We start from the raw sequence: 23687 nt of genomic DNA on the forward strand, positions 1-23687 counted from the left end.
TTCCTCATAAGTTGTCAGAAATGTCATAGTTCCTTTAAAGTCTATACAGAATATATTAATATTGCATTTGAAAGAACTGAGAAGCAGAACTGAGAAGTACTGCACATTCAGAAAAATGAGGAACAAAAATCAGCGTAAATAAAATTCAAATTATTGCCCCTGAAGAATTCAAATATTTTAGTCTTAAGATGTACATTTTCATATTACAGATAAACAGATCTTGAGCTACAATCTAAAGGAGCAGCTCTTTTACTGTATCTCTGCTCCTAGTTGTGTTGTCTTATGCCTTACCCACTGTCAAAAAACAAAACAAAACAAACAACAACAACCAAAAAAAAACGTAAAGAGCTAAATCATCAGGAAAAAAAAAGAAGGATTATTCAATTTCAATACGAGTTTTGCTCGTTTTTTTCCCTGGATCAGATCGCATGAGGTCAGATGAGTACCAGAACTGGTGCTCAGAAAGTGACAGGAGCATGCAAGAAAAGTACAGCTGGAAAAGGCAGGAGAGACTCTTTCATAGGTAGCTGTAGATAAAATTAACTTGATCTATTCATTTTTCTTCAGTTAAAAAATCCTTAGATCTTCTGTACAGGCTTTTTTTTTTTTTTTTTTTTTTAATTTTGTTCCTTATGATACCACAACTCTGAGCAAATTCAATTGGAAAACCAGAGCCATCTGTTAACTCCGTGTGAGTAATCACTCACTCTTGGTGCTAGAAGAAGTGGGGCTTTTGTAGAACTGTTGTCAGCAAAGAAAGGTACCTAGTGGTTGCTGTAAACACAGTAAGGTGTAAATACTTTTCATAGTTCTGTCCTGTGGGAACTGAGCCACTGCCAACTCATTGCCAATTTTGTGACCTCCTCTGAGCTCCCATAAACATGCAGCTGCTAGCCCTTCATGACATTCTGGCCTACTCCGTTTCTCATAGGAAGAGATAATATGACAGCAGATCAGATACAGCAATTAGCTGGATAGATGGATTTTAAAGCACTGTATAGGGTTTCAGGCTTTGTAAACTGTCTGGCCTAAACTTAGAAGATGTAGTTTTGAAGTGATCACAAACTTTAATTTCTGTATGTCTCAGTTTCCCATCAATCAGAGAAAGATTATATGTTCATCTACTTGCTGTGATTTTACCTTGCTAGGCAGCTGAACTCCACCACAACCGCTCTCTTACTCCCTCTCCTCAGAAGAAGAGGGGAAGAAGAAAAGGAAAGAAACAATTCATGGGTTGAGATAAGGATAATTTAATTAAAGGAAAAATAATTACTAAGGGAAAATTATTATTAATTAAATAATTTATCTAAAGGGAAAATGGAAAGGGGAAAAGGGAAAAAAAAAAGAAAAAAGAAAAAAAAAGAAAAACAAGCAAAGGATGTGTGGAAGTACAGAGGAAAGAAATTACTCTCTACTTCCCATACTTCCCACCAACAAGTAATGCTTGGCCACATCCTTGAATCAGGGCCTCAACACACGTAGCTGTTGTTCAGGAGGACAGACATTTTCATGAAAGCCCAGCCCTCCATTCTTCTTCCTTTTTCCACCTTTTATGGCTGAGTGTGACATCATATGGTATGGAATACCCCTTTGGTTGGTTTAGGTCAGCTGCCCTGGTGATGTTCCTTCCTCACCTCTTGCCCACCCTCAGCCTGCTGGCTCTGGGGGGGTAAGATGGAGTCCTGATGCAGTGCCATTATAGCAGTAGACACGATGCTGGTGTGATACCAGTGCTGTTCTAGCTACAAGTGCAGAGCACAGCACTGTATGGGCTGCTGCAGGGAAAGTTAACTCCATCCCAGCCAGGCCCATTACACTACATTGCAGCACTCTTGGAGTGACAGCCTTCTTGCCAAGGAATTTTCATGCCTGGGATAGGTTAAACGTGGCTCCCCTTTAATTCTCTCCAAAAGGATTCAGTGCAATACTGTTCAGCAGGCTACTTTATTGAAACCATTGTATTATTTCCCATTATCTGTGTACCTAAAAAATAATTTTAAAAAAGGGTCTGGACCTCTCTAGATTAGAGCTTGAAATTAGCACTAAAAGAACTAATATCATACTTAAACTAAAAGTTATTTGATATGCCCATTTTACTTCCTTTTATTTCAGTAGTTTTTCAGCTATAACACATTAATCTCTGAAGAAAAGCATAATGGGTCTGAATTCTTTACATCAGCACTTTTGCTCACACTGCAGCGCAGTACAATGGGATATGTTCTGCATTGCTAGAGATGCTGTCCTTCAGATAGGATGTTAAACCAAGGCCCTTTCATCTTTCATGGCTTCACATCTAAAAAGTAGAAATCTCAATGATATTCTGAAAATATTAAGGAACAGCAATGTTTCTTCAGACAGTATACATACCTTTTGATACAACCATGCACCCTTTTTACATCCTTTGATAAAAACATGGATTACTCTTCACAAGCATGCACAACCTGTTTACAGAGTGACAGTAAATACTGAGTTCCTATGCATAAAGTCAGCTTTCATGCACCTAATCTACTCCCATACAGGCTGTTGAAAGTATAGATAATTTTGCTTCTTTCAAGACAGGCTTCAGTATAACAGGTGCAGTGAGCCCTTTCTCACATTTATATGACCATATTGGAACCTGCAGCAACTGAACTGCTGGTGCTAAGGACAGGAATTGCTGGGACTAATTGACATTACTAATGTCAGGAACACCTGTGCTTCTATCAGAAGGAATATGTCAAATAGAGACACAGGTGTGCTATATCATTTATTGAAATGAAAACATGGCAAACATTAAAATAAGCAAGTTGTTATTATTATAGTATGGAGGAGGTAATCTGTTGTCTAACTGTAGGTTTCTTCCTGTTTAAAGTGAAAACATTAAAGTCTCCATTTATATCATGCTAATGCACAGGGTTCTTTCTTATTTCCTAATACCATATAATTAAGCTACTTATGAAATCTGTCTGAAAAAAAAATAAAAATCTTCATTTAAATTTTTGAGAGTGGGATTTCTCAGATGTTAGATCTATAGCAGGCTGGACACAAATCTAAGTCATTAATTGAAGATGACTAGATCTAAGTTAAATCTGCCTGAGAATTAGTTATATGTAGCAATAAAACAAATTTACAAAATGTATTTAGAAGTAACTAATTATTTTCTGTCTTGTTAAAGCATAAGGGCAAACATCTAGGATGCTCACTTAATCTAATCTCCTGAACATAGAAGCTTTCAGTCCTTTTTAAAAGCAAAGGCAGCTTTCTGGATGCTTGAATATACATTTTTAGTTGTTAATGTTATGCAGTTGAGTGTAAAATGTTTATTTTGAAAGTAAAACACAATGACAGGGGGCTTTTTTTTTCCCCACCAGATTTCTCTATAACAATTAAGTGTTTCCAGAATGTATAAATAAGATGCAAGGGATTGTATTTGGTTGTAAAATAAATTACAACAATAGTTTGTATTATTATATTAATCCAAGTAACAAAGCATCGCCGAAACCTCAATATACATAAAGATGTTTTAACATGATGTTCAGTCTTCCAAAGATGTAACAGTCTTATCAAACAGATCAGTCCGTCACAAAGCAAAGGTCCAGATTCCCTTTATTTATCTTGTGTACCTCATTTCATAATATATCCCTCTCCACCACTGACCCTCAATTTTAGAAGAGCAACTGGGAATTGAAGATTTTATCTCATATGAATCAGAATTATTAGGACTAGTTTTACTACAAATCATTTTGCTACAGCATTACATCAGCCTAAGTGTACTAATCTCAAGAATGAAATACGACTCCTCAAGAAGTCCACTGTTCTCCTTAAAAGAGGCTAGAAAATGGTTTCCTACAGAGATGTAAGGACTCAGAATGTCTGCCCATGGTAGTTAAAATATTGTTAAATCAGTAATTTCTCACTTAAAACATGCCCATGTATATATATATACATACATATATAATGTATGTGCTTATATTAATTGCAGAAATAAAATATGATTTTTTTTCAATTAAATTGTGAAAATAGGCATGAAAGTTGATGAAAAGAAGGTTCTAGTGACACAAGATAAATCATAAAAATGGCAGATACTATGTGAGTTTTTTTCTTCCTTCAGTTAACGATTCAGCGTGAATTCTATAAGTCATCATTTTCCCTTCTTGTCAATCACATAGTTAGTTTGGAAATTTTCTGTCAATCTTCACAGAATTAAGACACTGAAGGTAAGAAAAAGCTTATTCTGGACAGTCTTATCTGAAAATTACTCTGTATTGTTCCCACTGATGCTCGTCATTTATTAAGTACATAGAACAAGATAGCTCGTAGCATTTCTCATTCAATTACTTTATTTTTCTGAATATCTAGAAAAACACATCTACAAGTTTCACAATGGCAGTAATCCTGCTGCTCAAACTTAATTATCTGCTATCTTAACAGATGCCTCAAAATACTTTCCAGAATTGCTTTTTTTTTTTTCCACAATCTCATATATATTTGACACTGTGAAATTGAGATTGAGCGTTAGTAAGCTGTCTGAAAGTATCAATTTTACTTGTTACAAAGGTTATGTTTGCATATTTAAAACAGATATTGCTCACAACTGTTTTTTTAATTATTATTATTATTTTTTAAACACAACAAATCTAATGTGCTGTCCACAAAAGTATGTACAGATGTGTGTGAATATCCTGCATGTAGCAGAATGTTTCCTATCAGATTCCTGTCAGCAAGATAACTCAGTAGCAGTAACAGTTGCTTCATTCTACCCCAAGGCAAATGATAAACGATAAATGATTGATAAATGATAAATAAGGCTATGTACACAGTATATTGGAGGTGTAAAATAAATAAATAAATTAATTAATTAATTAAATAGGCTTATTTCATCATAAAGTCAAAATAAATGACAATTGTGTAAAAAGACATCTAAATATTAACCACCTCTTTAGTGCAGTAAGGTAGTAAGAGAGAGGTCTGGTAAAAAAAGTCTTATATTTCATGGTCCAGAAAACTAATTCATGAATTACTGAGTTCATGAATACATGAAAACTGAGTTCATGAATACAATTTTAAAAGATACCATGTGTCTGGAACACGTGTAGCTGAGGAAGATAAATCATCTATTTAAGAGCATATATCCAACTAATTTTCACTGAGACCTAGACACTCTGGAATCTTAAAGTTTGGAGAGTTCAGGCTCAGGCCCAGCTCAGGCTATGAGTCTTTCCAAAACGAGTAGTTCAGAATCGGTACCTTTAAACTTTTCCAACAAGATTTTTTTCAAATCAATGAGGTTTTAAATCACTCACTGTGATCATATCCCTGCAACCATTGACCAATGTACTTATGATCAATTGACAACTCAGCAGTCTTTAGCAGAACAGTTGTGCATGTCAGTTGCTTGGCAGACATCTGAGCTCTTTTGAAGATAAACAAAATATATAGAAATAATAACAGTCTTGAGAGTTAAAATCTCTGCTTTAGCCTCTATTTCTTTTTCAAATTATTCTTTTTTATTATTTCTACAGACAACATTCACAGTATCTAAAAACTATAGAAGCAAAATGCTTTCATGAAGCACATATTAAACTGATGTAAATTTGTGTTTCTTAATAACTTATTCATTTACTACATTTTCACAGGAAATTGTTATTTTCCACAGCTTTCTTAATGACTAAAGAGGCAGACTTTACCACCACCCAACCAGAAGTTCCCGCAGGTGATAGAAACACCCAAAATCAAATAAATCTGAGGCCAGCCTGCTGTCTGAATAATAATGTACTACATTCTCATGGTCATAAGAGAGATTAACACTCAGTTTCTGATCACACTTGTCTGTGCAGCTGGCAAAAGCTAGAAACTCTGTTAAGATTGCTATTTACTTCTATTACAGAAGAATTTTGAGTTTGCACATGAGAGGAGGGTTCTAGTCCCCTACTTAGAAATCCATAGTGAAGACACTCTGTAAAGTCTAATAAAGAGATACAAAAGCCAAGCTCAATATAAAGGAGCAAATGAAACATAGGTACAGGAAGCTTAATTGTTCCTTCCCAAAGCATCACAAACCTGTCTATACTACAGGGTAAAATACAGAACTGTACAGGAATATATAATGGAAACTCAAAGTTTAGTCCAAAAAATGCCAATTATTGAGTTTTTTTTCTTTTAAATTTACTTTTTGACTTTCTTCTGATTACTTCAGAATCAGAATCTTTCCGATTACTTCATTATTTTATAAATTAAAAATTATAAATATACCTGAAAACTTGCTTGGAGCTTCTGTGTATGAATCAGGATTTTTAATCAATAAATAACATGTTTTAGCCTTTAGGAGGTACTACTTCTCCTAGCAGGATCAAGGGGAAGCAAACTTTTCCTGAATTTCTCATAAGAACAGCTGAAAAAATAAATAAAATTAAGGTGGGAGAAAAGGGCCAAGATCTCCAGTTCTTAACCGTAAAGAGGAACCAGACTTTCAAGAAATGTTTAAGTGGTAGAGTTCCTGTGCTTGAATTACTATGACTGGCAGCATCACTTGTTACACTTTAAATATATTTCTTTCATTAGCAATTAATTCTAGTTGTAAACCTTGCCATATGCATAGCAGCTCCGAACCCAGAAGTATGCAACTGGTGAGTTTCGTCATTATTTTGAATAGAAATTTTAACAATAACACTGAGTTTATATTTTGTTGTTGTTGCTGTTGCTTTGGTTTTTTGTTGTTGTCATTTTTGTTATTTAAACATAGACTGCAAATACTTGTTCTGCCTAAAAGAAATGTTTTTTCTAATTGTAAGTATGTACAGCATGTTGAACAAAATGGAAAAGACTTCTAAGCTGCAGTTCATTTATTATGGATGACAGATCACTTTATACTATACCTCATTAGTCTAAGAAAAGCAATGTGAAAGGTAGTCAACATTAACACTTGAAAGAGTCTGCCATTTGATGACACCAGTATTCTTGTTTCTTTTATGGTAATGGGGAAAAAAGAAGATTCCTCAAAGAGTAAACAGACACAGTCTTGTTCACTCACTAATACTACAAATTACTTCTCATTCTTTTTACTGTTTTCCATTTCTTATTGTGTCCATAATGCTTTTCAAATTCTCGTGCAGGGCATCTGATGCACTTCACAGTCACAATTACTACCAAAGGGAAACTAAAGTTACTCTATCAAGGTATTGAACAGCAGGAGGGCAACAGCTAGAGGCTTTGTTCAGCTTTAGACATTCTTTTCCAGTTCAATATCAGATATTATTTTGCAATGGTGTATGTATTGTATTCACTGTCAAAAGCATCTACCCCACAAAGCATTTCAAATAGATTAGCCAGAGCAGTTTAGCCACATTACTTCTTCCTATGCAGTGAGGCAATCATTAACATGTACTTCTTTAATGCAAGTCCTGATAACACAATCTAAAATGTGAATTCATTTTATCATAAAAAACGAAAGAACAAAACCCTGAAACATCAGAACAGAACACACACAAGAAATGATGAGAATTATTTCCCTGTTTATATAATACAAGGGACTGTTTCCAGAGTAAAGCTTCATACAAATAGAATCTCATATTTCTGGAATGCATGGTAAGGCCCATGAGTTTTTACTGTAATGGAGTAAAAGGAAGAGGAAAAGAGTTCTGAGAAATAAAGCTATACCTCTCAGCATAGCCTGCTCTTTTCTGCATCTCTCATAAATTACTTCTAGTCTCACTAGCAGGGATTACAGTGCCCATTTATGTTCACCACAGCGGTGCAAAATTTATGATTTCTGGATGGGAGATCAAGATGCAGCTAAAACAAACATACAGTACCCACCCGCAGGAGCTAGCACATCAGCTGACTTCTAGATCAACCATTATGAGAGACTGTACAGAAAAATAGGAGACCGCATATTTTCAAGTGTAATGAAATTTCACCTTACATATATTGTTGGACTATTAAAAATCATCAACTGGGTAAAATGAAATCTATGTAATACTGCATCTCCTCTTTCATGCCACCCTTCCACCTTCTCTATTATTCATTCCTGTTCTTTATTTCTGCTCAGTATATACAACTGAACTACATTTTAAGTTATTTTTTCCCATGTAATGTTACCGTTCCTTTGAGAGCTGTTCCACAGGTACCTTCTTTGTTCTAAATTGGTTTTTGTTGTTGTTTGTTTTTCTCAGTCATGCCCAGTTATTACTCTTCTAAATTGAGATCATTTATCTATTTATTTGTTGACACTTGCTCCTCTTCTGTTTATACTCTTTCTCTTGGTCTTACAAACCTTTTATGCTACCAACCTTTTGGCCTTCTCTTCATCAAAGAAAAAGCAGTCTAGCAAAATATCTCCTAAACTGGGGTCATGTACAAAAAAGCGAACTTGTTCCTTATTTCTTCAGCTTTCTAGATAGGAACTGTCTTCCAGCCAAACATAAGGGTTAGGTCTCAATGTTTAGCCCTTCCCTTTATATAGAAAGTAGTCTGATGTGATGTACTCCAACTGGAGAGCTAAGGAGATCCTGTTGGTGAATTTTATGGGTTCATAGAATTTGTAGGCCTAGGTGACTACTTGCATTTCATAATTTCTCCAGTTCCTTGCCAAAGCACGAACTCAATCTATTCAGAGAGAATAACTTGCTCTCAAAATAAAAGTGGTTTAATATGTTTCAGTATTTCTGTAGCTCACTTAAAATTTCACTCGTCTTCAGCAGTATGTCCAGATGAAAAGAATCCCTGGATCCATGCTGTCTAAGTAAGTTGTCCATCTGCTTATTTTCTTGAAGATTTTAACAGAACAAAATTTCTAGTTTTGCCTCCAGAATTTTCCCAGAGTTCTCCCAGATCTTTTCAGCTTGTGAAAATAGTCCTCTTCTAAACTCTTCTCTCCATGAATAAACTTGATGAACAGCAGATTGTCATTTTGCTTGAAAACAGGAAGCAAGCACAAGAGCTTCTCCTTTAGGGAGACAAAGTCCTTCCTTCCTCTCCACTTACTCCAGCTGGTCTTCTATTTCTGAAAATGAAGCAGCCTTTCTGCTTTGAGTAGAGCTTTCTTTTAAACAGAGCTAGGGAAAAAAAAGTACATATTCACTGTAAAAAATCAGAACTTTTTAATAATTTTAATTTTGATAGAAGTTGACGAGAAAAAATAGAAAGGAAACTGTCTGATAATGTCAAAAACATTCTGTTTCAACATTTTCCTTTTTTTTTTTTCATTTTAAATGGCTTTTTGAAAACTTCATATTAGAAGACCAATGTCTAAACCAAACATTGCATTTTTTTCCTCAAAACTGAAAGCTGAGACATGCATGAGATACATGCTGAAAATTAAGACTTCACATGAAAAAAATAGCAAAATGTGTACCTATCTCATTTTACTAGAAGACTTCTTTTGCTCTACAGCAATCCTCTGCAGTATATTTACATCTGCTATGCAAAGCACTCTGGTGTCATGTTAGGAGACCTGCTTATACCAAAGACTCTTTCAAGGGCTGAAGAACACATAGACACAAAGCATTTTAAGCGCAATTCAGAAAATCATTCTAATTTCAACTGCTTTTTCAACATTTTATCCCACTCCTCATGAGTTCTAGAAATATGTGTTAGTGGAACTCTATTCTGACACTGAATCACACAGTCCTAGATATGGAGTGATGCTCTGTCTAATTCAGATTTCCTTTTTGGACTCCGCATTCTTACATGCACATACATAAAACCAGGCACATGCACGCAAGAACACAATCACAAAAAGACACTACTCACACAGATTTAACCTAGATTTGTATTTTCTCCTGTTACCCTCAAAATTATCTTTCTGCCTTTTTCCACCCTTACATTAGGATTCCGTTCTTCACAGAGTGCTTAAGCTTCTAGACTCAAACATCCATCTAAGCAAAGAACAAAAGAAAAAACAACAACAACAACAAACCTATACTGATGCTAGATTGCTCATAAAGCTTGGAAAATTCAACACTTTCAACACACTGTTATTCCTTGTTCATTGCATACAGATATACGGAGAATCTTTGAGATACAAGGACAGCAAAATTATATAGAAGCTGTGTGGGGAAAAGAAATAATATTGAGAATCCATCTAAACAAAACCAAACAAAAAGAAAAAATAAAGAAAATAAGACATGCCTTTTGAGAACTCTCAGAGTTATCTCCCACCCTGAGAAAGGATAGGCATGCTAGGTAGGATTGGTTTGAATTTCACTTTGTTTTGTAGACAAGTGTTTGTATTATTCCTTAGACTGCTGTTCTGGTCATTCTCACATTTTCTCTAGCATCTTTCACACTAGTTTGCTAGTGTGGTGGGTCTGACATTGGCTGTCTGCCAAAAGCCTGCCCAGCTACTCTTTTACTCCTCTTCAACAGGATAGGAGAAAAAGTAAAATGGAAAATTTGTGGGTCAAAATGAAGAAATCATTTACCAATTACCATCATAGGCAAAACAGACTCTACTTGGGGAAGAGTAATTTAATTTATTAACAATTAAAATACAGTAGGAAGGTGAAAAAAAAAAAAAAAAAAAAGGTTAAAACACCTTCCCCCACCACCTAGGATCAATTTCACAGAATCACAGAATGGTCGAGGTTGGAAGCATGCTCAGCTGTGGAAGTATCTCAGGAAACTTCTAATTTCTAACATAGCAGCCTGGTTTGTATTTTAAATCATGCTGACTTCCTCTGACAAATGTGTGCAAAAAGACTTCTTGTGAGGTAATCTAGACATAAAAAAATAATCCACATTCTGTGGGTATCATTTAGGTGGGGGTGAGAATAGGCCATAACTGATTTCAGTTAAAAAATATACAAATATTTTCACAACATTGCCAATTAATTCATAGATAGTGCAGAGTTGCTTCAGTTCATTGCCTTTTCTGGTTGAATTTCTGACCCCAAAATCTGAGAGAAATTTAGCTGTTCAAGAATTGCCTACAGTCCATGAAGATCTTCCTTTATGACACAGCATACTGTTGGCAGAGAAGAGAGCAAACTGCATGCTGACACTAATTTTTCTGTGGATATGCTTCTGTTATTCATTTCTCCCAGTTGCACTATTAGTTTACTAGGAAGCGGCAGCTGTTATAACACTATTTTTTTACCACTCTACAGAATTGGACAAATAAAGGAAAACATCAATATTTTGCAAACTGTAATGAGGTCTCATTCTATATCAGATCCACTTGAACTATTTGTAATGACCTCCAAGTTTTCTATAGGGTTGCAGCTTATCAGTTTTCTTCAGCAACCATATTATATGGCATTTGAGCGTCTGGAAACACAGATATATATTACAATGAGGCAAAGACAGAAATTTCCCAAAGACTTCCCGGAGCTCTGGAATGCCTTCATTGAAAGAAAACATCACTTTCAAAACAGGATTCAGCATTCTGTCTTTCAGCAAAACAGGAAGCTGGGAAAAGAAAGTTAATGTTCACTCAGTTTTTATGACCATACTAAATTTCTGTGTCCGTCCTGAAACAGTGCCTAAATCAGGCGAGAACAATAAGTTTAACTTCTAGTTACTACAGTGACACACAATATAAGATCCTACTGATAAGTTGTACATTTTTACGAAGCCAGCAATTATAGTGGCTCTCCTTCCCCTGTTAAACATGAGTAGGCGTGAGATATTTTTTTTTTTTTTTTGCTTTTTTTTTGGGGGGGGGGGTGGAGGGGGGTAGAAGAGGGGAGGGAAGCAGATAGAACTTAAGGAATTTTATGTTCCTCAAATAGTCTTCATTTTGCATCCAGATCAACAGTTCTGCTGGACCCTTAATGATAAGTTTGTTCCTAAATATTCGCTGCTTCAGGATTATCTTTACAGCTCACCTTGGTGCACAGATGACTTCTGTTTAACCAGCCAAAAATAATCTAGATTGCTGATTGCAAAAATGAACTTCAGAGTTTGATGAATTGTGACAAAGCCTTTTTTACAACTTTATTCTGCTGATTTGTTGTATAGAAAGAAGTATCCCTCCCCTCTTTTCATGTTGTTCAGAAAAAGTAAAATAGAGGGAACTGTTACTGATATATAGGTAAAATTATATATAAACTCTTATGTACTCTAATAAAACACATGGATCTAACAAGACATGGTTGCTCTGTATTTCTGCTTTCCCCAATCCCTCTTATACATGGTATGGCCACGGTAGAGATGGTGCACTTCAGTTCCATTACTCATAAGTGACTGAACATCTTCCAAGTTTTTAATCAAGACTACTTGATTGCAAGTTAACTGGGTGAACTTCAATCTAGAGAGACTAATGGTGAATTTAAAAAAAAAAAAAAAAAAAAAAAAAAAAAAAAAGGGAGTGATATCACTGTGATAGGACTTTGTTCACTATACATTTTTCTCATAAGGAAAGTGAGATACACCAAAAATACACATCGGAAAATATGGTAAAGAGCAGTCAGCCATCAACACTTCTAGCTGTTGGACTGCCTGAAATTACACAAACATTCTTCAGATCTAGATTGTGTTAGCAAAATGTATCCTGAAACCTTGAAAATTGCTTACAATATTTAGAACAGTTTTTATGTATATCTTATATATTATTGTTATGATTTTGGCTGGGACAGAGTTAATTTTCTTTGTATAGGCTCACACAATGTTGCATTTTGGATTTTTGATGAAAATAATGGTGATAACACACTGATGCTTTAGTTGTTGCAGATCAGTGTTTGCACAGAGCCAAGGACTTTTTAGCTTCTCATGCTGCCCTGCCAGAAAGGAGGCTGAGGGTGCACCAGGAGCTAGGAGGGGACACAGAAAGGACAGCTGGCCCAGGCTGGCCAAAGGGATGTCCCACACCATGTGATGTCATGCTGAGCAATAAAAGCTGGGTTAAAGAAGAAAGGGGGAAGCAGAGACGGGGAGCAGCGGAATTTCGGGATGATGGCATTTGTGTTCCCAAGTAACCATTATTCATGATGAGCCCTGCTTCCCTGGACAGGACATGGCTGAACACCTGCCTGTTGATGGGAAGTAGCGAATGAATTAATTGTTTTGCTTTGTTTCTGTGCAGCTTTTGCTTTACCTAGTAAACGGTCTTTATCTCAACCCAGGAGTCCTCACAATTTTACCTTTTTGATTCTCTCGCCATCCCACATGGAAAGAGTGAGTAAGCAACTGTGTAGCACTTAGCTGCCTTCCAGGTTAAAACACAAGAATTATTTAATTATTATTTTTTACCTATTGTTATATAGGGATTTACAAAAGTTTTTTTTTTTTTTTTTCTAAGCCATAAACTACACACAGTGTATTTGCTCACAGTACTCTTGATCTCATATAGCTTTTGTTCTCCTGATTGCAATCACAGGATCTGGGTAAGACTTTTTCATGCAGAATAAAAGTTTGCTGAAAAAATGTAGTTATGGTTTAATGAAAATGATTTGCCAAGTAATAGGATAATTTTGATCAAGGGAGAAAAAATAAAACAGCATGTGTTATTGCAAAATTTAACTATTTAAAAAAAAATCTTTAAAAATAGCATGAGAAATAATATTTGTTTCAGCCTGATATCAGATATTTGGAGGTTGTCTTCTAGTCAGAAAAGGAGGCTAATTTATTAAGCCAAATTTAAAAATCATAGTAGTACTTATCACATTGTTTCAGCTGAAGTCAAGTTATTACCAAAAAACAATCTTTAAAACTGTTTGCTTACAGAAAGAAAATGAATACTGTGATGGGTTTCAAAGACATGTGCCCTTTCCTGTGCATTTACTGATGTTTAAATGAAGCATGGAGCTTAAGTGATAACAATTTTAGTTTTAGTCATAAGGAAGATGTGACTTTATTTTACTGTTTGCCTGGGGAAGATAACACTGGATTTGTCCAGTGGATACTGTTTGTTTCTTTATTGAATCCAGTACAGAAACCATTGTGAATGATTTCTAAGAAATGTGTCTTGTGTCTTAGAATTCTCTGATTCCTTGTTTGGTACCCGTTTAGGTACATCTGTTATTCAAGTGACAGCCACAGATGCTGATGATGCCAACTATGGAAACAGTGCCAAAGTGGTGTACAGTATCCTCCAGGGACAGCCATATTTTTCAGTGGATCCAGAAACAGGTGAACATGTCTGTTCTGTTTTCTGCAATGACAAAGAGGGGATACAAGGACAAAGACACTTTTCACTTGTATTCAAATATTGCAACAGGCTTATGGCATCGCATAACTTGGCATGAAGCAGATAAAGTTTTTTACAAATGGAAATTGTAATCAGTAAAAATATACCTTTTCTGTTAAAAGAATATTATTGCAGAACTGCTTTGCTTGGTATGAAAAAGACTTCTGGAAGACAGATGTGCACTATAAGGGTTTAGAAAGTGTGCAGAATATTGGAAAGGGTCTAATGAGTCATGTAGTAAAAGTTTATTTTACTCTAATTTCTGGGAGCTACATCTGTTAAAAAATATGTATATATATTTTGACAATTCCAGACAAGAAGGAAAATAATGATAATAATAATAATAATCCCCAAATGTAAATGAATTATCTGTAAATGTTTGTGACAGATCCCTATACTCAACAATTAGAATCGAAGCAAAAAAAATATAATAATAATAATAATAATAATAATGTATTAAAGCTTTAGAGCATGGATGTAATCCCTTTTTACTGTTATACAGAAAATCAGAGTCAGACATAAAGAAGAAAAACTTGTGTGAACATTGTGAATTCAAAATTATGGCCCAATAAAACCCCAAATCAACAAACAAACAAACAAACAAACAAAAATCCACCAAAACAAAACAACAAAAACAGAAACAACAGATACCTAATCCTAGCGCACATAACACTTACAAGGCATTGCATTAGAATGTTTCTGCATATTGTACAAATAAATAAATAAAAAATAAAATAAAGCTATTCAGTTTAAGAATCCAGAATTTAAGTGCAATTATGTCCAGAGTCCCTGAAGTTCCTAATCCAATGAGCATGCTCAGATGATAGTTAATTTACTTTTGAGATACATTGATATTTCTTTTGAGATACATTGAGATTTCTTTTTGTAATACAGCAAGGGCATTATACCTGCAGGATAATAAGAGTCATATGGCTAGAGTTTTAAAAGAGAACATAACTCTTTTGCCTAGGATTAAAGTTTATTTCTTTTTCTCCTCCCTTTTTTAACTTTACCAGGCACAAACAGGACAAGTATAGGTCACTAACCAAGGGCAGTGGGTGGCAAGGCAGGGGATACTTGGGAGCTCATCTTTGATTCTGGGATTATCTTTCATTTTTATCCAATTTGCTTTTTTTATGTTACATTACCAGGCCAAGTTATGGTAATCACAACCTAGTAATCCTAGATCAGAGATATATACTATAACTACTAGACTAGAGAAGTTTTTTTTTGTCATTTTGTTTTGTTTTGTGTGTGTGTGTTTGCTTCTCTCTCTAAGAGTAGGAGTTTTGTAGATTATTTATTTATTTATGTATTTATTTATTTATTTTAATGTAATCATAAACATAGGACAATCTTCATATCAAGCCAAGCTTGTAAAAGTATCCTTTGTATTTAAATTCTCTTGCTTCATCAGATAAAGTTCTTATCACTTCAACCTTGCAAAATGACTTCCTTTTTAAATACAGAAAATCCTCATTTATTTTCTGAAAGAAAACTTGCACGTGTCTACTTTAATGGAAAGATCTTTTGTGCTCTGTATCCCTAAAACACATGCTCTTGGGAGTCCCTATGCTTTTTGTGTGCTGAATGAGTCTGAGACAATTAAAATATATTTTATGAAATTCTTGAGATCAGGCACACAGAAAAGACTTTCCAGCAGTAGTTTTACAGTCTTGTCCAATTCTTTATTAGCTATAGCCCTCAATGACTACCATCGCCCCCACTGGGCATTAAAATCTGTGGATCTATTACAGTCTGAAATAATGAATCCAGGACATGACAGAGTTCAACTTTGTGCTGTAGTATCAAAACCTCACTGGGGATGGAGCTTTCATATTGCATTAAAATAATAGCTGGGAACATAGTTGAAAAAAATCATTAATTCAACAAACTTATTAATATTTTTGTCATTGGACCTAATTACCTTGATTTAGCACATTAAAAACAGTGAATAATATCTCTGTAATATTTCTTTCTCTTTTTCTTAAAATCACATTAAATCAGTCAGAGATCGAAAAGTTTACTGCAGTATACCTTGTTTTGCTTCCTATGGATTACCATCTGCACAGGATCTTACTTAAATCCATCTAAAAACTCAGAGATAACTCATGTCATGTTTTTTTCTCCTTCCCCTCTGTCTCCTTTTTCTCATTTCTCCAAGGCATAATCAAGACTGCTCTACCAGACATGAGCAGAGAAAACAGGGAACAGTATCAAGTGGTCATCCAGGCCAAAGACATGGGAGGCCAGATGGGAGGACTATCAGGGACCACCACCGTGAACATCACACTGACTGACGTCAATGACAACCCACCTCGATTCCCCCAGAGTATGGAGCATCTAAGAGTTCTGTTGCTCTCTAAAGAAACTCTTTACAATCAGCTGTTTCACTGTTGCCATCTGGGATCTTTCTTTTTCCTCTCTCTCTTTTTCTTTTCTTTTTTCTTTTTTCTTTTTTCTTTTCTTCTTCTTCTTCTCTCTCTCTCTCCTTATTTATTTAATTTACTTTTGTACAAATACTGGCCCACTGTTGTGTCTATTTATGCTGCAGCATTGGTAAGGCAAATAGGAATCTTTGCCTACATTTTCTTAATGTTGAAGTATTTCTTGCAAAGAAAAATTTTCTTCCCCTTTATAATCTGTTCACAGGAACATTAACTCTAACAATAGCTTAGGCTAACTGCAGGGTTTTGAAAGCCATTAGATAAAATTAATCACAAAATCTAGGGTTCAGTTTTTGGAGACACTTGTAGTCCCACATATTTAGGCAAATATGTCACCAAATTTTCTAATGTACCACCTTGCACAGGCAGAGTTGTTCAGGTGTCATGCTCTGCTGGAAATCTATACATTTGGTTCAGGTATTTGTAATCTACATTGGATTCTTGTTGATGACTGCTTTTGGTAATCTAGCCTGTATTTGACACAATTAAGATTTTTAAAAATATCTCTAGAATAAATTTGGCAAACAAAAGAAAGCAGCATGATACAGAAAGCTTCACAATATACTACATATCCTTTCATCCTGGGCCACTGGTTTAAATCCAGTTCCATGTTGTTATAATCAGTGTCTGATAACTGCTTGACAGGCTACAGATATAAGAAATTTACAGCCTCAGTTCAGAGACTGTTGAAAAATATCCACGTTGTAAAATTTGAATTGCTTGTTGGCACTGAATAGAGATCTGACTGGCTCTCTTTACAGATTCACCAAAGACTGAACAAACAAGACTGATTTAAAAAACACTCTCCTTGAGTTGCAGGAACTTGAAAAACACTTCAGTGCCATGGCAATAAGTACACTCAAAATAGTATAAACAGGTCAACCTAGAACAGATTTTTTCTAAATATTAGAAAACTCTGACAGATGGGTTAGAGAGGATTCTTGAAGCTGCATATAACTTTTTTAACCTCTATTCAACATAACATATTCATCTTTTTAAGAAGAGAGGGGAAGGAAAGTATGGGCTTCATAAAGAATTTGAATTAATATTCAGTTTACTTGCAGAAAATCACCTTTACATGGGAAATGCACACCATGATTTTTAACTTAACTTTCTGCTTACTTCAGGAGAGGATACTCCTGTATAGCATGATACAGCCCACAATATTTTGGAAAATAGGAATTCTTGAACCTAAACTAGAATGCAGTGTAGCATATTGTAAGCTTTGTTGCTGAATAAAATAAAATAAAATAAAATTAAAAAATAAAATGATGTACAGAGCTACAAAATAAGTTCTCAATCTCTTTAGCTTTTATTCCTTATGATACTCTTCTTCCAAGATTAGCTGAAGCTTGAAGTCTATGGGAGTCCTGATAATTTCAAAGCCTTGGTTCTGGTACATAATTATAGAGAAATTCACACAATTTGATGCTTCCTAGAATATTCAGTGTATTTTCTACATAGAATATCACTGAAACACATAAGTTGGCAATGGATGTCTTGCTGTAGTATCTATTCAGTGGTGTAATTTTCATTTTGCTGATTACCTTTCCCGTTCATTTTCTTTCTTCTCAGAAGGGTGGTTTCAACATTTCCAGGGAAATCAATATATAGAAACGTCTAGAGGTTTTGATATCATCTCAGATAGTTATGAACAGGGTCATACCTTCAAATGATTTTCTAGTTCTGGAAATTTGCTCCTTCCAAAACCAATTATTTTCCTTTTTTTTTTTTTTTTTTTCTTACATGAGGCACCAATAAGTAAAAATGTGGCCAAAAGCAGAGGGTGAATGGCAACAGGAGATAATGACAAAGCACTGAAGAACTAAAGACTGATTTCTTAGAGTAGATAGAATAATGAAAAACGGCAGAGTGCACTGTGAAATACATGTTGTTTGGACTGCAGTAAGAAGGAACTGATCTGTTTTGTTCAGTTTCCTGAAAGGTGCACAGATCCTGCACATTTCAAAATCATGGACCTAAGCTGAATTTAAATGGCACCATAATGAAAATCTTACATATTTGGAATTCAGTTGTACTCTATACTAAACTAGCCATATCACATGCCAAAAATGTGTAACACTCACACAGCACCACAAAAATAAGGAATGCTTTCAGAAGCAAAAACACTCAAGGGAGTTATTTATTCTGGAAGAAGACATAAGTAACATGATTAAATCTGTTCTTACAGTATTCCTGGCTCACCAGCCAAACCTCGAATTTGAGTTAGCCTTCAAACTGATGGTTAGCTGCCAGGAATGTTAACTTTCATCCATTTTTCTGCTTGTTTTAAGGGAATAACATGCATTTTAGTTTGTATGGATTGCAGCCAAAGAGTCTACTGTTGATCATTCACTTACAGCCTCAAATTTGTAACAACAAATATAATTTAGCATCAAGCTTTAGTTTCCATTTTGTTACACATCTATATAAATATAGGATAGTTCCAGTGACACTCTTTTGTACTTAGTCTGTACATTTGAAGATAGAGACTCATTCAACACTCAGATGACTGCTGTAGTCTTTGTGGTTAAAATAAACCTTCAGAACAATTTTAAAGCACATGTTAATACAGGAAATAGGCTAATTGCAAGAATTATACTTGCCTGTACTGTTTTATAGGTCAATACAACTTATACAGGTTCTTACTGCAACCTTCAAATATGATTTGTGTATTTTGACCACAGCTAATTTTGTTAGATCAAGACTTTTATGTTATTTTTCGAAAGCTACTACTTTTTATTTATTTACATGAGAAAATAGCTCAATTCCTCCCTCCCCTTCTCCTCCTCCAACCCCCCCCCCCCCCAACATTATGTTCTGGAATGTTGCATGTAAAATGCTGAAAATATCAGATTTTTTTTGTTGTTGTTGTTTTTAATATACTTGCTAACAAATTACTGAAAATAGTGATCTAGAAACATCTGTTTCTTACCAGTGGTGAAAGGTCTTCATTGCCTATTTCTAACTGGTCAAGCAAATCATCTGATTAATATTTTTTCTTTATAATTAGATTTTATTACAAATATTGTCAGAAAATACATATAAATTCACTTATCATACACACAGACGAAATTAAAATATCTAAGTAATCAGAATTCTTTCTAGCAAAACCTGATTATAAAAACATTAAATGAAGTCAACCATAGAAAGTACACAAAAACTATCTGCAGAGTAAATTAAAGAAAATCTGAAAGTATCTGTATTTCAATTAACTATAACAATTAACATGAACGTGTATCCAAATGCTCTTTTCCATGACTCTTTAGTATGTATTACCAATAATGGCTGAATGAATTACTTTTAGATAGTACACCTAAAATGAATATATTTAAAAACAAACAAACAAACAACAAAAAAGAACTATTCTATTTTAGTCTCCTGCCACAATCCATGATGTTTTTTACAACTCTTATACCCTGAGGGGGGAAAAAAAAAATCTTATACTGTTTGTAAATATAATATCTGGGAACATTTCTAGAGGACTGAGAGAAAAAATATATATATATAACTTTAGGTAACCAATGTTCAAATTGCTGCCGTATTACTGAGCTTCTCTGTTCTTTATAGTTGGGAAAAAAATGTTGAAAGCATTAAAATACAGTACTAAATAGCTTTGAAGAATCACTTGAATCTGACAGTTTGTCAATCAACTCCAAACCCTGTTTTAAAGTTGAGTATGATGACTAATAGCATTTTTCTTCAAGTACTTCAAACTTCAAGTCGCTTTAAAAAAAATCCTGGTGAAATTTAAATGTTTATTATTCAGTAGAACAAAGTTTCTCAAAATAATAAATGTTTGATTTCATTCTTCCAGGCACCTACCAGTTCAGCTCTCCTGAGTCTGCACCACCTGGGACTCCTCTTGGCAGAATTAAAGCCAATGACCCCGATCTGGGTGAAAATGCAGAGATTGAGTATAGCATCTCTAATGGGGATGGATCAGACATGTTTGATATCATCACTGACAAGGACACTCAGGAAGGGATTATAACTGTCAAAAAGGTTTGTTTTTTCTCTCTTTCTGTTATATATACTTAGCTCTCCAGATGTTATGGTTATTTTTCTTTTTCCAGGGGATGGAAGGGTAGATCCCACAAGGGGTCAAGTCTGCCAAAGAGTTGTTGCATTAGTTTTGTTCTCTTTCTTCAGCAGATATCTGTTATTTTCAAGTCTCAAGGGAAATTTACTGGCATGTCACTTCACATAAAGTAATATTTCAGTGGTGGCTGTCTGTTCAATATATATACTCTCACACACAGTACTTTTGAATTAGGGCTGTGAGAACCTGGAGGGGTTCAGTTCACTGTGGGGTTTGTCAGCTGAGTGTTGCAGTAATGCTCACAAGGGTTGGAGGCTCACCTGAATTTTGATGAATTTACACCTTCAAACTGTCACTCTGTAATCTGTCTGACAGTCAGGTACATCAAGTACCTTAAATCTGTCTTGGTTTAAGTCCAACCTTGGTGAAACTTCAAGTTGTTACATATTATGTCAATGAGATCTAAAGAGCAAAGAAATGAGGAAAAATACACTCTGACATTTATTAGTTGCTTTTATGGTTCAGACAGTTAAACTATGAACGCTATTTTCAGTTCTGTTCTTACTGAATTTATCAGTAACAATAAATTGATATATGTATATATAATATAGATCTATATGCATATGTGTATTTCTGTGTGTACATGTATTTGTGCATATATCAATGTATATATATCTATACATATACGCATTCATATATGGTTCTGCATAATATAAAGGTCACATAGATTGGAAATCAGACATCACAGTTTTTCTTTTCACTCTGGAATATGGAAAAGCATCTGGGTTGCTTCCGATGCAGAATATGCAAAGATGGATGGTAATGGCGGGTGGGAGGAGAGAGGAAAGTGGAAATAGTACAGAGAGCCTTTAAGTGCTGGGATAACTGTTTTTGTTCCTGCCATAAGTATGAGAAAAATAAGGGCATTAGCAACTCCTACTCGTGGAAGCAATCCATCCTCTCTGTTTCTTTCTCTCTTTCTGTTTTTTCTATATATAGATTCCTCCTGGTTTTCTAGGAAGCTGAAGAATTGGTAGGCAGAGGAATCATAGTTGTCTTGCTGTCCTATAAAACTCGTAGTTTTGCTTATACATGGTACCAAACATGAAGTACTCCATCTTCTCCAAGATGCACTCCATCTTCTCCAAGATGCATTACATTTTAGAGATTTATCTCTGAAAAATTCTTACACTTTTAATTTAGCATAATAAAGCTGACACATTTCTTGTAAAGTGACACAATTTTCTTTATTATTATTATTATTTGCTCCCCAGCAGCTGGATTTTGAAAACAAGATGTTATACACCTTACGAGTGGAAGCAACCAACACCCACCTGGATCCTCGTTTTCTTCAGCTGGGGCCATTCAAAGATACAGCTCTAGTCAAAATTTCTGTGGAAGACATAGATGAACCTCCAGTATTCAACAGACCCTCATATTTAATAGAAGTAGATGAAGATGCAAAGGAAGGATGCATTATTGGGCAGGTTGTAGCCCAAGATCCAGATGTAACAAAGAATACAATAAAGTAAGCCATTAAACATTATAAAATGCTTTAAATGTGGGTTAAATCTTACACAAACTGTGATGAGACTGCAATATAGTAGGGAGGCATTTGTGTAATTAGTCTTATAGGGGCCACTGAAAAATATCAGATAAATATCTACGGGAGCTTGTGATGTCAAACAGTTAACAGTGCAGGGTATGCTTCTACAGCTTATAGGCACCATGTTAAAAGAAAGGTCAGTCACCATGTTCCAGCACTTTGTCAGAGTCCAAAATTTTCTTAACAGGTTCTGTTAGTTATTCCACACCAATAATGGAGAGTGTAATATTTAATATCAATTTTACTTATTTGAAGACATTTGATGCTACACAGGATTTCTGATTTATCAGACTTCCATAAAACATACTGAAAACACAAGACTGTTGGTCTTGGTAATGTGCTCACTGTCACAATGCTGAGCTTCCCCTGTTGCTGGAAAGGAATATGTGGACTGAAGCCACCTTGAAACCAATGCTTTTTTCAAAATTATTTTCCTAGTTCCTTCCTATTTTTGGGCTGAGATGTATATTCCTCCCACCATCACCACCCCCAGTGGTCTGGCTAACCTGCGGAGACATTTGCACTCTTAACGAACTCAGTGTGAGACATTTCTAACTCCAGCTGATCCACTCAGTTCTTGATAGAGTCAGTTGATCCACTCAGCTGACATAGCTGACATCTAAAACAGATGCAACTCTCAAGTCCCCTTTGTGTTGAGATAAAGTCAGCTTCTTTGCAATGACTATGCTCAGTCACTCTCTGTATCATTTCCTGAGCTTCATAGGCACATTGCTTTTGCACACCTCCACTGACTCTGCTTCATTTGTAGGGCTTTATTTGTCTCTCACATAATTTCACCAAACTGGATTCACAGTACTATGCTTTTATATGATGTTTCCAATGGCAAACTTATGTAAGATGCTCAGAGTGGTGTATTTCTACCCTTCCTGTACCCTACTAGCCCTGTAGACATAACACTCTCTGCCATGTTTCATAGCTTACTACTTAGTGTACATGTTATATTAAATAAGAAATAATGTTGAGAAAGTTGTAACAATTAGAGGTAAGCGTTCAGTGCTATGAAATTGTTTTAACTGTTAACCATCTGATATTATTATCTGCAGTTACAAACATAAGACTGAAATTTGTTTGTTCAACATGCAACTGTTAAGTAAACATGATTTCTGCATTTCTGAACAAGCTTGGTATTACCTGCAGCAATAGAGTTTGGGATAAGAGGTGTGAGAGGAGAAAAAAGAAAAGGAAATATTTATAAATTATTTAAGTATAAAATCTTATTTTAACCTGATTGTGGTTGACCATTATTAGTCTAATTTAAGAACACCTATAGACAACTTTTTCATTGATAGGAAAGAATTGAGCAAAAGAAAGTGTTACAAAATATGATTTTAAAGAAATTCTATTTTAACAAGAAAATCCAAAGATTTTTCTGGTCATCCTGATCGTCCCTGTGCCATATTAAAAGTATCTCATTATAAAGTGATAATTATATCTGAAATGTGTGTCCTTTGATAGCCGAGTTCTCCA

At 34.9% G+C, this 23687-nt stretch overlaps 1 protein-coding gene across 5 annotated transcripts in view; it reads left to right on the forward strand.

Moving 5' to 3' along the window:
* Positions 1-23687, forward strand: part of CDH9 (cadherin 9) — a 102787-nt gene that overhangs the window by 63417 nt on the left and 15683 nt on the right. For 3 of the 5 annotated variants that reach the window (XM_083825610.1, XM_083825612.1, XM_083825613.1), the window contains 4 exons: positions 13927-14046; positions 16269-16436; positions 20369-20556; positions 21868-22121. The exons of 1 other annotated variant lie outside the window; for it this stretch is intronic. In XM_083825610.1, the coding sequence (XP_083681736.1) occupies positions 13927-14046; positions 16269-16436; positions 20369-20556; positions 21868-22121 (730 nt within the window). The remainder of the gene's footprint in view (positions 1-13926; positions 14047-16268; positions 16437-20368; positions 20557-21867; positions 22122-23687) is intronic. One more of the 5 variants, XM_083825611.1, reaches the window with a different exon arrangement.

The sequence above is a fragment of the Anser anser genome, assembly GCF_964211835.1.
Source record: "Anser anser genome assembly, chromosome: 2".
Classification (NCBI taxonomy): Eukaryota; Metazoa; Chordata; class Aves; order Anseriformes; family Anatidae; genus Anser; species Anser anser.